The sequence below is a fragment of the Saccostrea echinata genome, unplaced genomic scaffold, assembly GCF_033153115.1.
Source record: "Saccostrea echinata isolate AGI-Se365-2 ecotype Australia unplaced genomic scaffold, CSIRO_AGI_Sech_v1 ptg000032l, whole genome shotgun sequence".
NCBI classification, from domain to species: Eukaryota; Metazoa; Mollusca; class Bivalvia; order Ostreida; family Ostreidae; genus Saccostrea; species Saccostrea echinata.
In genome coordinates, this window is record NW_026889781.1 from 7,889,340 (window position 1) to 7,903,859 (window position 14,520).

At 33.4% G+C, this 14,520-nt stretch overlaps 2 protein-coding genes across 2 annotated transcripts; one reads left to right on the forward strand and one right to left on the reverse strand.

The window, feature by feature from the left end:
* The first annotated feature begins 5,959 nt into the window (after nt 1-5,959).
* LOC133197984 (uncharacterized) lies at nt 5,960-8,527 on the forward strand. The gene is made up of 4 exons (XM_061334137.1): nt 5,960-6,042; nt 6,624-6,789; nt 7,634-7,709; nt 8,368-8,527. The coding sequence occupies exons 1-4, from the start codon at nt 6,023-6,025 to the stop codon at nt 8,463-8,465; spliced, it is 360 nt and encodes a 119-aa protein (XP_061190121.1). The 5' UTR covers nt 5,960-6,022; the 3' UTR covers nt 8,466-8,527.
* A 1,581-nt stretch (nt 8,528-10,108) lies between these two features.
* On the reverse strand, nt 10,109-13,024 carry LOC133198017 (uncharacterized). The gene has a single exon (XM_061334166.1). The coding sequence runs from the start codon at nt 12,937-12,939 to the stop codon at nt 10,477-10,479; it is 2,463 nt and encodes an 820-aa protein (XP_061190150.1). The 5' UTR covers nt 12,940-13,024; the 3' UTR covers nt 10,109-10,476.
* Between the last annotated feature and the right edge of the window lie 1,496 nt (nt 13,025-14,520).

The following is a 14,520-nucleotide window of genomic DNA, read 5'->3' on the forward strand; positions in this document are numbered from 1 at the left end:
GACATTAGTTTCAACTCGAACTTTTCAAATTTTTATAGCCTTCTAAAGAATTTTCTGACAAATTTGAACCAAATTTAACGGCCCTCCAACAGTTCTTTCTTCTCATAGAATGAACAGTTTTCGGCCTATAACCTTTACATAAAGATGTATAATGGGAAAGGAGAAAATGTTTGATTGGTTTGGGAATCAAACCCAGGACCCTGGGTCAGGTGCTCTACCCAGCTACCCAGGCTAATATCCATGACCCAAACTATTTTATTCCTCCCTCTATAAATTGTCTTCCCCCTCAAAATTTAACCAACCCAAGTTCTTTTGCCCATGGCAGAACTTTCACCTGCAGGTCCAGAGGTGGTCAGGGGCACCAAATTATTAACGGGAAAGGAGAAAATGTACCGGGTATGACTGGATCGGGAATCAGATCATGGACCCCTGCATCAGCAGTCAGGTGCTCTACCTATCAAGTTACCCAGGCAAATATCCATGACCAAAACCATTACAGTTGCATGGAGTAACTTCATAATTGAATGATACAAATTGTGCTGATCTTCTGCCTTTTTAGCTCACCTCAATGAAGTTGGGGGAGCTTATGTAATACCATCGGCTTCGGTGTCCCAGATTAGAGTTTTTGAGCAAATTTCTGTTCAACTACTTCTATGCACTATATTAATCAGAGGTTCATGGAGAATGCTGCAATTTCAGCTTAAGAATGACCAGGTTAATGTTTTTGGAGCAGGTTAAAGTTTTAAGAGCAGATGATTGACCAGGTTAAATGCGTAAGTCCTATGTTAACCAAACTTGCATGGATGATACATCTAAGGATGCACACTACTGGACTTGCTTCGGATGCTGGATCTGACCTTCATTTTCCAGATGAGTGACCAGGTTAAAGTCTTTTGAAGCAGGTCTATTGCCAAGAAACTATAAGGCCTATCTGAACCAAACTTGCATGGACGATGCACCAAGGGATGGACACTCTCAAACTTGCTTCAGATGCTGGATTTGACTTACATTTTCTGGATGAGTGACTAGTTTAAAGTTTTAGGTAAGTCCATCACCAAGTAACTGCAAACCCTATCAGACCAAAATTGCATAAATGTTACATCTAGGGATGCACACTACTAGATTATTAGTGTGGGACTTTGCCTTACTTAAAGACAACATTCACTGAGATGAGCTCTGTAATCTCTGATTACCTATGTTTAATAAATAAAATCAATACTTGCTGATTAAAATCAAGTACCTGTATGTACATGTACTTGCAAGCAAGAGAGATCAAAAATAAGATGTAATAAAACACTTTTTATTACTAATAAAATAAAACAATTTTATTTCTTGTATCTTCTCAATTCTAAGAACATGTTAACTTACTACACATTTGTATAATGATATATTAAGTACATACAACATTCATAGATCTTTTTGCAAAATACAATAGCAATTCAAGAAAAAAAAATGACCAGGTATTTTATAAAAGATAGACTGACACCTCTGTAAATTTTAATACTAACAAAATACCAATACTACTGCTTTTGATTTTAAAACAAAAGTAATGAAAAACTAGTGAATAAAATTGTCATTTGTCTATCATTTGGGCTTCTTTTTCTATTGAAGAAAATTGTTATAGAAGAAATTAACAAAAATCACACAATATTGTCCGTCTGAATAAGCAATGGTAACGGTTTGAATAACAAGTTTTGCTTTAAAATCTAATTACACTTCAAAAATGACAATTTTTAGTTCATTTAAAGTCTAAAATCATTTTATTTTACATATTTAAAACACTTCTTAAAAAAAATTACTAAAGATATTTTTAATTATTTTCCTTCTTTAAATTTCCAAAACATCATGAAGAAATATAACAATACATGTATATATTTTTTCTGTTACTAAATTAAAATCTATTAATGAACTTATATCCATGTCCATGTATGTAAAATAAAAAGTTTCAAATGAACAATTTTCTCGTTAATTATTATGTCCTATTTTAATTTTGCTCACTTGTGACCTTATTAAATCTACACTTGCCAAGATTTCTTTTTTATAATTCAAACGTAGAACACATTCAAATTTACGGGGAAATACCACCCCCCCTCCCCCCCCCCCCCCAATGATTAGGGACATAAACAATACTGGTAAATTAATTTCCTTTTCATCCTCAACTACTGTTGAATATAACAAATTCGCTTAAAATTTCAGTTTTAGCTCCATTTTCTACACTAAATAGTCTTGGAAAGAGGTTAATTCTAATGCATATTTCCTATAAAAGATGACATGTCTCCCTACTTCTTTTCTTCCTATAAAACTGAAGTAATATTTATAGTATATAATCATGTTAGCTTCAGCTTCACTCAGAAAAGAACCAAAAAAAAAAATGTTAACATGTAGTAGCTTGTAGAACAAAAATAAAATTTTGAAAAGAAAATTTACAACAGAATAGTAAAACAAAAAATTGCACTGTGTAATACTTCTAACAAAAAATGAGTGATTCTGAGGAATATACAATTATTGGAGCATTATCTAATTACAAAAACAAATTACAAAAGAATAATTTAAAATTAACATATTTGATAGAAAATAAACCAAAGACTTATCAGATGCACAAAACATAAAGAGTTAAGTGGTTATTTCAGAATTTCATATGTCATGGTGTCCTTTTCTGAACAAAATTAATTTTGATATATAATATGTACCATTTTTCATGCATATATCAACACTTAGATTATCGTTAATTTCATATTTTACCTTCTTTTTGCCCAAAACTTGTTGCAGAATCAGTTATGGACAAATGCAGTTTTTAAAGCAGATTGGATTTTCACCTACATTGTTTCAACAAATATTCATGACTGATAAATTTCACCAATATAAAGGAATCTTCCAGACACTTTTCAAAAAGTAAATACACTTGAACTTCAGCATCTCAAATATCAGTATCTCGAATACCATGGATATATATCACATCAAGTTAAAAGTCCCAACCACATCCTTATGTATTTAAACTCAAATGTCTCAAATCCTCAGATATCTCTCTGTTTTTTCTTCACCCCATGGAGTTTATATAATGAGGTTAAATGTACAGTAATATTTTATCCACAAATTTTTCCCATAATCCTTTGAATTCAATATTGTAAATCACTTTTTATTCATGAGAACTTTATTTTCGCATAATTACGCAAGACTTGTTAGTGAAAATTTCATCTCGCTTATAAATACCAAATACCATCTCGCTAAAATAAGATGTCGCAAAAATTAAGTCATCTACAGTATTGCAATGAACTTGAAGTGCTTAAAATTTGTTATTCTTTTTTAACCAATAAAAAAAAATCTACATTTGACTTTCAGTGTCTTGAACACTAACAAACTGAACACTTAGGATAAATACTGGACTCACTATATATGTTAGATGAATCACTGAAATTACATTGAAGTTAAATTGTGCATTCAGCAAAGGCAAGCGATTTAAAAAAATGATTTTTTTTATATCTTTAATGCAACTTTATGTTTTGGCATTAAGTAATGTTTCACTTCTAGGATAATCAGTGTAAATAAGGAACATGTACGTAAACATGAATAAACATATATATACATATGTTTTTATCATTTAATATTACAGAAGGAATGTACTCACACAAGACATCTATATTTATCTATAGATATACGCTAACTCCACCCCATAACAAAAAGCTGAATGGTTCTCAATTCTCCAAAAAAAAAAAAAAATTACTTTGGGAGAAAGCATATAACTACATGTAAAAGCAAACTGATATGGTTAAAACAGAGATTTAAACTGTACAATCATGCATTTTTCCAACTGCCCCATTATTGCTAAAAAAAATTATAACAAATATATGCAAACAATCATTTCAACATATTAATGTAATGTAATAAAGTTTTAAAAGTAATGCCAGAAACATGTATTTATCTGGTTATTAATGAATGCATTAACACACTTTGCACAACCAATATTGTTTTTTAGTCTACTGCTTAATTTATAAATATAATAACATGATCTTGTGTTCAACCAAGTATTCCATTACATGTAAATGCACAGCATTTATGGTCTTTAAAAAACAAGAGACATAACAAGCATGCTACCAGCAAAAATGGGCACATAAGATAATATCATTTAAAAAATAATTGGTTTTATTGATAAGAATTAACTCCCCCCCCCCCCCCCCCCCCAAAAAAAATAACTAGAGAAGTTTAAATGCTGCTGATCATCAGTCCAATATTATTTTCAAAATGACCAATTCATGTAGCATTGCTCTGCATTATCTAGTTTTTATTTAACAATTTTGAACTCGGATTAGGTACAAGTACAGTTTTGTATTTTTTTTTTTAATAACAGGAAGAAAATGATATTGAAATCTCAGACATTAAGCAAAAAGAAAAAAGAAAAAAGGAAAAAAAACCCACTGAAGTTCTTATAATATCCATGAGTATGGATATACTTCTATAAACTTTTATATCTATATATGACAGGCAATAGAGGTGGGATATATGTTTCCATGATAACAATAAATCTTCAGTCTTCTTTTAATGCATGATTTCTGTTGATTTCCTTATGTTCCTCTTTTATTCATTCAAACTTTTATTTCTCTTCCATGTACATCCAGAAAGAAAATGTCACATCACAAAAAAATAATTTAGCTGCTGATAATAAAAATGTCTCCTAGTTTGAGTGAATCATAATTTCTTCTTTTGTTGTCTCTTTTGTTGTTCCTTTTCTTTTCTTTGTTGCTTCATTTTCTTCTTTTCTTCCTTTGCTTTTTCTTTCTCTCTTAAACTTTTGAACAGCTTGTAGGCAAAGAAAGCTGAAATGTACGGTACTCATTTATACAGTGAAGTATAATTGTTTTATTTCTTAATTGAAATGTAAACAAAAAACATACGAACTCGGAAATTTTTCATAACGGTTGAAAAGGTTGATAACAATTTTAATGCAAAACTACAAAAGGCCTTTCAAAATGTGCTGGTACCCGGTACTTTTACCGGGCTGAAATTACGAAAGTAATTATGTACCGTCCAAAACATTCGTTGGAAAAAAATTTGATAACATATTTAGTTACAATTGCTTCCATAAGGTACCCCCTATTTTTGAAATAGCATTGCCTGTTACTAATCTTTTTGAAAGCCTTGAAACTATGAAAGAAATGCTTAACTACTCCCAGTATAAGTTGATATAACAGAATTTGAATAGCTGTGCACCCCCAACCCCCCTTTAGTAGTGTCGGGAACATAAACGTCCTGGTAGTACATATGTCCTTAGGTTCCAAATTTACAAAGTTCAAATATGTATGCTTAAAATTAATTATATCTGCATATAAATAATTCTTTTAGCATTGCATTATATGATTTTACAATTATTTATTACACCAACATATGTACTGCTGATTTTTTTCACACTCCCTTACATCACAATACCTTTTGGTAAAAGAAATTTTAAACCTTCAATACCGTGACCATATCAAAACCAGTTAAAATATATTCTTCATCGGGGGAGAGAATTACACGGCATAGACCATATTGTGCCCAGTCTTCAGCTGTTCAGAAAAAATTAGGAATATTATTGCACTCACAGACTAAGCATATGACAATGATCCCTGGAATTATAAACACCGTGTTGTCGATGCTCTCTTTCACTGGTCCAGAACCGTAGTCCACCATGATTGATTTGGTTTGAGTCGCCAAATTACAAAATATGGACAACAGTGCAAAAAGCCCGTCTGGTTGTAACTTTCACCCGGAAGCGACGTTGACACAGGAAGTTGTTTTCATTCGTATCTATAAAGAAGAGGGAATACGCTAGGACCAGAAACTTCCGTAAAGTTCTGATTTGGTCTGCTATCACGTTTCTGAACAATTTCCATCATTATCTATAGAGATGATTTTTAGAACAAATCCTAGTCTAAACCAAACATTCCCAAAGACGTCAGAATGACAGGTTGTTAATCAGTTTGTTATTACGAATTACTTTTGGTTCGATTTACTTCTTAAGGATCAAAGAATACCAAAGGTGAAGGTCATGGCTGTGACACTTGCAAAGTGAGTTGATAGTCATTTTACAGCGGTATATATCTTTGTAGAGGAGGATAAAACAAAAGAAATGTTTTGTTAGTTCAGTAATATATGTTTGATTAACATGTTTAAATTAATTCAGCTGTAAGCCTATTGTAAATATTAATTAAGAAGTTGCATCATTTTGACATACAGAGGAATTTCGAACGATAGCAGCTGATTGTGGTATGCATTTGATTCTCATTTTATTTTCTCATACAATCTTTTGAGAGTGAAATTTGAAATTATTTTTAATGGAGACTATGCATCCAACCCATGATATAGATCTTAATGTTTCAGCTTTTCTGGCCCAGTGGTTCTTGAGAAGAAGATTTTTAAAGATTTTTTTTTATATTTTTCAATGTAAAACTTGGATTCTCTATTGTGGCCCCGCCCTCTCCTGGGGGGTCATGATTTTAACAATTTAGAATCTACACTACCCCAAAACTTTTTCTTTGTGTTTGAGTTTCTCATGTGACTTCCTATCTATTGTAGTTGTCTTTAGTGCAGCATGTGCAGTATGTACATGTTCAAGTTTTCAGATTGAAGTTTTTATTGTTAATTCACAGGGCGACTGCGAAGCTTGGAGTTGCTGGTGGAGCAGTGTATTTAACTGTGAAGGAAGGATTATGGGGAAACAGTAAAGAGAGTAACGAGGCGTACAAACGTCTGAAATCTAGGACACTGGATGAGTGGTTACCAGCTACTGTAGAGAAACCAACAACAACAAAGAAGGTTTGTACTAATCAACACCACCTAAACAATACCACCTTAGGAGCATAGTGAAATAGTACCATCTTAAGATTGCATATGAAGTGAAATAATATTATCACCTTAAGGCAGCAAAATGACAATAACACTGAAGGCTGCATACAGAGTGAAATATTACTGCCACCTTAGGGCTATATACTGATTAAAATACAATCTAATTAAAATTAGATGTTCCGAATCCGCTATCGCTTCTCAAACATCTAACAACATCCCATTCGGGGTCACGTCAGAGCGACCTTTCGATTACCCAATGAAATCGCCGTCGTCAAAATCTTGGCTTATAGTTCGGATGCGTTTCTTTTTTTTACTGCCAAACCGAAACGCCCGAGAGGTTTCGTAGTAAACAAAATATGCATGGTAAAGACCATGCTATATATGAATTTATATACATATATATATATATGAAAGGTCGCTCTGACGTGACCCCGAATGGGATGTTGTTAGATGTTTGAGAAGCGGTAGCGGATTCGGAACATCTAATTTTAATTAGATTGATTAAAATATTTATATGATACCACCGTATGATTGCATATTGAATGCAATAACAGCATCGCCTCAAGGACTCACACAAGGAAATAATAACACAGGTGGAAAATAATCCTTCAGACAGTGTATATATATATATATATATATATATATATATATATATATATATATATATATATAATTATGTATGCAAGGTTTTTGTCATATTTGGACTGAAAATAATATTGATCTTTTTTTAATACTCTTAACTACAAGATCTATATATGAAAAGGGATTATCATTTCTATTTTACTACATTTTTGACTATTTTTTGTCCCAACAGATTGTTGCACAAAAATCAGTGAAGAAAGAAGTCACTCCAGAAATCAAACCTCAACAACCATCACAATATAATGCCTGTAAGTGTAGAAATAACATTATCAAAACCTCATACTTATATCAATAAGGCCTAGATAAATAAATTGTGTGTTTCCGGTTCCCCGACCGACCCTAAAATATATGAGCTGACCCTGAAAAATTTATCTGCGATATTTTTCCAGAAGTAAACTATTCCAGTTTCACTATTAGAAATCCTAATCTCAATCACTTCTGTGTTTCAGAAAATGCATTTCCTATACAAATTAATCAGAAATGTTTTGACAGCGATTTCCCCAGGGAAAAATTGTAGCGTGCTTGCCAATAAAATTTTAAATTAAAATGTCTTCCCTTCCTACCTACCTACCCTATTTTGTCTCAGGTTGGGAAACACACTATTTATTTATCTTAGCCTAATCTCTCATAATGGTGTTATTAATAGTCTATCACTTACACATGTCAAAATGACTCTATCCCCCCCCCCCCCCCCAGAATTCAAAGCAGTGAACCAGATTGCAGAGGTTCTGATTAAACAGTTTTTACTGCATTTAGAAATGGTCACAGTATAAACAATTCTGTCCTTTTACAGCCCTTATATTTTTTCTCACTTGTCAACATTTCTCTTTTTTATTGATTCTACTGTATGTACATGAACTATTTTACTCTTTTTCTCAGAATCAAGTTTATATTTTCTCGTTGTAGGTGTGAACACTGTCTTCAAAACACTTGCAGATTTACCTGAAACAGTACCAGAGAAATTAAACTCAGTTGTGGCTTACTTCAAAGACCTCAGTGGATAAAACCTTTTGACTTTCCATTTTTTTTTTTGTACAGTGTGTAAATAAAATAATGTAGAAAAGAAGTATTGTATTTTGTTTAGTGTTAAGTTATATAAATAAGGAAGGCCAAAGGTGCCAGGGTGAACAAATTTTTGTCAGGTGATTCTAAATTGGTGTCTCAGGCCAGATATTTTTCCTGGTGGCTGCTAGAGTCTCCATCAGGTTACTGCTTAGGTTCTGTAAATGGCCATCAGATACTTGTTTCGGCAAATGGCAACCAGCATATCATTTTATCACTTTTTTTATATAGGGTTATTTTCACCTCTGTGTTATTTTCGCCCTTTCTCAATTTTGTCCCGTTTTTGAATTCGCCTAAGACACAATTGTATTTCTTTGAATTCGCCCACTTGCTACAAGGGTGAAAGAGATGAAGATAAAACAAGAGGCAAAAAATTATTAATTTGCAGCTGGCAGACTTTTTTTTCTGTACTTAGCCATCTTTGGGCTTCCATATTTAGTTTCATATACACATATAATTATATTTACCATTTACCTCAGAGCTGTTTATGAGTATAGTTTATAATCAATGTAAAGAATTGCGACTGCAATTAACTAATTTTATATTGCACAAATTTAACATGGGATCAGCCTAAAAAGGATGTTCATTTTCTGTTACAATTAACATTTATGTTGAAGTATTTTAATGCCATCAGATGAGGATTGATAGTAGCCGTGTAGTTGGTGAAAAACGTGAAGAAAACAAACAACTACAAATAATACAAATCTGTGACACAGGGCATAAAAGATGGACCCCCCCCCCCCCCCCAGAAATTCCAGAGGTGTGATCAGGTGCATAGGAGGAGTAAGCATCCCCAGTTGAGCGTAACACCCTCCATGAGCCCTATATGTATTGATATCTGATGATAACTCCAGACCAGCATTACAGATCTGAATATTGTGTATTCTGATTTGAGTGCTAGCAATACAGTAAAACTTTTCTAATCTGGATGTTGTGTATTCCGAAATCTTGTCTATTATGAAAATTTTTAGTCCCTGTTAGTGAATTGTATAAAATGTTTTTTGCCAGAACATAGCCTATACATCTAGCAAATTTCTTTAGAACCAGCAGTGTCCAGATTACGAGATAAGTACAGTATTTGCCATTTGTCTGCTTGTTAATGCTTATCTTCCTAAATGATAATTTTCTAACATATCAATCCTGTTTTACATGTCACCAACAGGTAAATTGAAGATTATACGAGACTCACCAAGCAACAACCAAAGGTAGCCTGCATCCGTATATGTATGCATCATCCGTGTAAGTTTGGTTAGGTAGGGCTTACTGATACTTGAAAATGAACCTGCTCCAAAAAATATTGCCTGTTCACTCATCTGGAAAATATAGGTCAGATGCAGCTTCTGAAGCAGGTCAGGTACTGTGCATCCCTAGATGCATCATCCATGCATGTTAAGTACTGGTTGGACTTCTTGTTTCCTGGAGTTACTCCTAAAACTTTAAACTTGGATGCAGACATTGATGACAAGGATATAACATTAGCTCATCCTGTATTGTAAGTTCAAATAATTTATTGTTGCATAAAATTCTCGAAAGAAACAACCTTGATAAAGATGAATTTAATCAAAAACAAGAAAATTTATTCCTTCAATAACTATAGGTGATTCACTTAAAAGCTGAAATTTATTTTAACATAAACAATAATATCAAAGCCCTTTCCAATATAATGATCATTATATTGTATCTGGTCAGATGACTATCAAAGAATGACAAAAGAATTAAGAAATGGCAACATCAAAATACAAAAAATCAAACTCTCCATGGAAAAAAACCCAAAACACATGCACAGTTTGTACTTGATTACCTTTGATAATATTTTGTACACATTAAATGAATCCAACAATTACTAATAAATTGCTGATACTTAAAACCTTAAAAAAAATTGCCTAATATGCATGTATTCAACATCTATACATAAATTACTTATATTTTTATCACATAACACTTTTAGGTAAATTAGGCACATTCAAATTCTTCCTCAGAATCCGATTCATCCGATGAAGGCTGGGAATGAATCTCAATATCATCCCCTGTGTGGACTTTAAGATGATTTTCAAGAGCCCGCTTGCTACCACATTTTTTTTCACATACTTCACATGAATAAATGTGCACGGCAGACTCCCCGGTGTGTGTCAACATGTGTCGCATCACATGTTCCTTCCTGCGGAACCGACGCCCACAAACATCGCACTCGAACTCTCTCCTTGTATCATCAATGCGAGGATTATACGTACATTTCTTCTTCTTGCCTTTATGGTTCTTCATAGTTTTAACTTTCTCTTTTAAATTTTCGTGTACGTCTTGATGACGTTTTAGTGAATATGCGGTGGAGAAACTCGTGTCACATTTTAAGCATTTATGGCGTGGAGATTCTGGAAGTCCTTGATGCGTTTTCTGGTGTCGGAGTAAATTGCTTATCTGAGTGAAATCTCGTCCACATTCCTCACATGAGTAAGGGCGCTCACCCGAGTGAGTTCGCTTGTGTCCATTTAAGTGATGAGCATGCTTAAACCCTTTTCCACAAATCTCACATACAAAGGGGCGCTCAGTTGAATGTATCTTCATGTGGTTTTTCAAATGATGCTGTAATTTTGCAGTGTAATTGCACTGTCCACAAGCAAATGGATAAACATAGGAGAATCCTTCACCATTACTAGTCTGATTAGAAATCACCATTGCTTCGATGTTGGTTTGAATGGCACTTTGGATATCATCTTTCATTTCTTGACTAAGGTCAAACTCACACTGGTCTGTCCCTGCGTCTTCAATTTCCTCCTTCACAGAAGAGCTTGTCTCGGCAGAAGGTGCTTCAGTGTCAGAATTATGTCTTAAGAACATTCCCTGTTCTGATGCTTCAATAAATATTTCTTCATCTTCTCTCCTGTCCGTTTTTCCTTTGCTGCTAAACTTATCACATGGATTTTTTCCTGTAGTATCAGAATAATTACAGTTATAAGTGACACCTTTCATTTTTAATCTCTTCAACACCACAACGGGTTGTTTTCCTGATAATATACAAGATGCGGGAAGTCTTTTCTGACCATTATCTTTGATCTGTGGATCTTTTGCTTTGAGTGAGCTATGTTTTACAACTGTTAAATTTGAGTCATTATTGGTGTCCATGTTCACAGAATTTGTATCATCTATCCCTGTGGTTGGTTTTATGAAATTGTCTTTTTCTGTTTTATCATACCTGCATCCCTCCCACTTTATTATGGTAAAACCTTCTTGTAGATTTTTCTCTACAGCTGTCTCTGAATTTACATCATTGTTTTCCCTTGACTCTTTCTGATTATAGAAAACAATGCTTCTTTCAAAACATTCACCTCTTTCAGAATCACTAATACTATTTTCAGACTTTATCCCCTTTTCCTCTAACACTCCCTGCTGAGTATTATACATCTGACCTAGATATTTTTCTACCCTTTTCTCCTGTTCATCTGTCTTGTGTTTTATAGTAACAACTTCATCACCAAGAGAGGGTAAGGATATCATAGAATTTGGATTATCCATTCCTGTGGTTTGTCCGTTTATCTTGTCATCAAAACAGTTCTCTTTTTTATTATCATGCATTGGCTCCTTCCACTTTATAATGGTAAATCGTTCTTTTAAATCTTTTTCTGCATATCCTTCTGTATTGGCAACAGTGTTTGTCCTTGACTCTTTCTGATTTTTAAAATCTTTGTTTCTTTCAAAACATTCATCAATTTCAGACTCACCAATACTATTTTCAGACTTAATTTCCTTTTCTCCTAACATTCCTGGTAGAGTAAGATCCATCTGAAATCCTCCTTGCTTTGTCTTTTGTCCACCTGCTGTGTGCTTTATAGAAACAATTCCATCACTGAGAGTTGGTGAGGATATCATAGAATTTGTATTATCCATCCCTGTAGTTTGTCTATTTAAATTATAATCAAAACAGTTCTCTGTTTTAACATGCATGAGATCCTCCAACTTTATTATGGTAAGACCCTCTTTTACATATTTCTCTGCATCTGTCTCTGGATTAGCATCAGTGTTTGTCCTTGATGCTATCTGATTGTAGAAATCATTGCTTCTTTCAAAACATTCACCATTTTCAGAATTGCTTATAGTATTTTCAGTAATTGCTTCTTCATCTAACATTTCTGGTTCAGTATTATCCATCTGACATTTCACTTGCTTTCTCATCTGTTCATCTTCCATGTGCTTTATAGCAACTAGTCTGTCACCTAGAGATGGTGATGATGTCACATGACCTATATTTCCTTCCTTCTTTATTGAAAATTCCATCTTTGAAGGTTGTGATATATTAGATTCTTTACATCCTTGAGATGTTTGTGATTTATTTGTCTGGGTGGTGAAGTGCACAATATTATCATTGGTAATGTTGGACTCATGTTTGATACATGTAATTGAAAGAGAGATAGCTTTCTCCATAGTTAGCCTCTCTGCAATTAACGTTCTAACAGTACATGCATGCACGCCATCACGATTTCAGTACAACTTCCATATATTTTTCTTTAGTACCTAGGAGAATAAAAATTTCACATTAAATCTGTGAGAACAACTTCACAAACTCGTCCAGGCAAGGTAAAGTAATATGTTGAAACTTGAATGAACATGAAAAATGATAGAACAGATTACTAAAATGTTTTTGACTAAAAATAATACCCTATATTTGTTTGATACATGTAATTTTACAGGTCCAGCACAATCTCTTGATTTAGCTTTATAGCTTGAAAAAGCTATATAGCTTTAATAAGCTATTCAAAATAGCTTGATTATGTGCAGTTTTTCAGAAAAATGTTTTTTGTAAGAAATAGACAAAAAGTCACAAGTACTTGACTATTCATATATGTGCTATGGGCTATCAAAAAAAAAAAACAACCGAAATCAAAGATAGTTCTAACATTGCAGCATTTTAAGCAAAAGATGAATTTCCATTGTTTGAGTAACTGTACACTACCTTATGTGCGTTGAGGCGTGGATAAGTATGATTGCTTCTCATTGTACTGAATTATTACCAATCAATTATCTTGTTGACCATAATTGGTCTCTTTTAAAATTTCAATGAAGAAGTAACTGTATCAATTTGCTTTATATAGCCCCAAAACTTTTAGAACTGAGAGTACAAAGTCTCTAAAGGAGATGCAATTTGATGAGTAATTTTTACACGCATTATTTTCAGAAGCGTCTCCACACGAGTGAAAAATTCTCGAGAGGGACGTTAAACAATAAACAAACAAACAAACAAACAGAAGAGTTTAAGGTTGAATATTATCACTGCACCAAGGTGCGACTTTTTGTTCATGCGGAGAAAATGACATATTTAAGAAAAAAAGTGTGATAAAATAGCTAAATCAAGCTATTCTGAATAGCTTAATAAAGCTATATAGCTAAATCAAGCTATAATGCTACATCAAGCTATACATATAGCTATAGTCTGTCCCACCAAGCTATTGTAACCACTTTTTGCAACATATCTCAAAATATATAAATACCTTGGCCTTCAACTTAGGTCCGATCGATAGATCATTTTTTTTCCAATTTTCCTCCATTTATCCGAACCCTCGAGTTCAACCGGTGTATTGACACGGCGGCAAATTCAAAGTCTACGGGGATTTAACATTGCCAAAATGGCTGCCACTTCGGCAAGGGATCATATATTATTTTTTACTTATTCGTTATTTTCCGTAGCCTTCCGTCAATGACGTCACTGACGTTAAACGCAGCGCACGTTGACGTTATTTACGCATGCGTTACTGTCGTCAGAAGATATCCGTTTCGTTTTATACTTATATTTATATACATATTTTTTATCCATATACCATTATTATACAAGAAAATTCAAAAATGCCAAGACAGAAAACGAAGAGCCGGCAAGTAGCAAAGTCATTGAAGGTATTAGCCTCAATACAGAATCATGAAATATCTGTCGACAGTTTTTTATCACTGTCGTTTGCAACTGTGGCTGAACTATATTCCGTAAAGTCATATAAATTTGAAGCCGTAAAAATC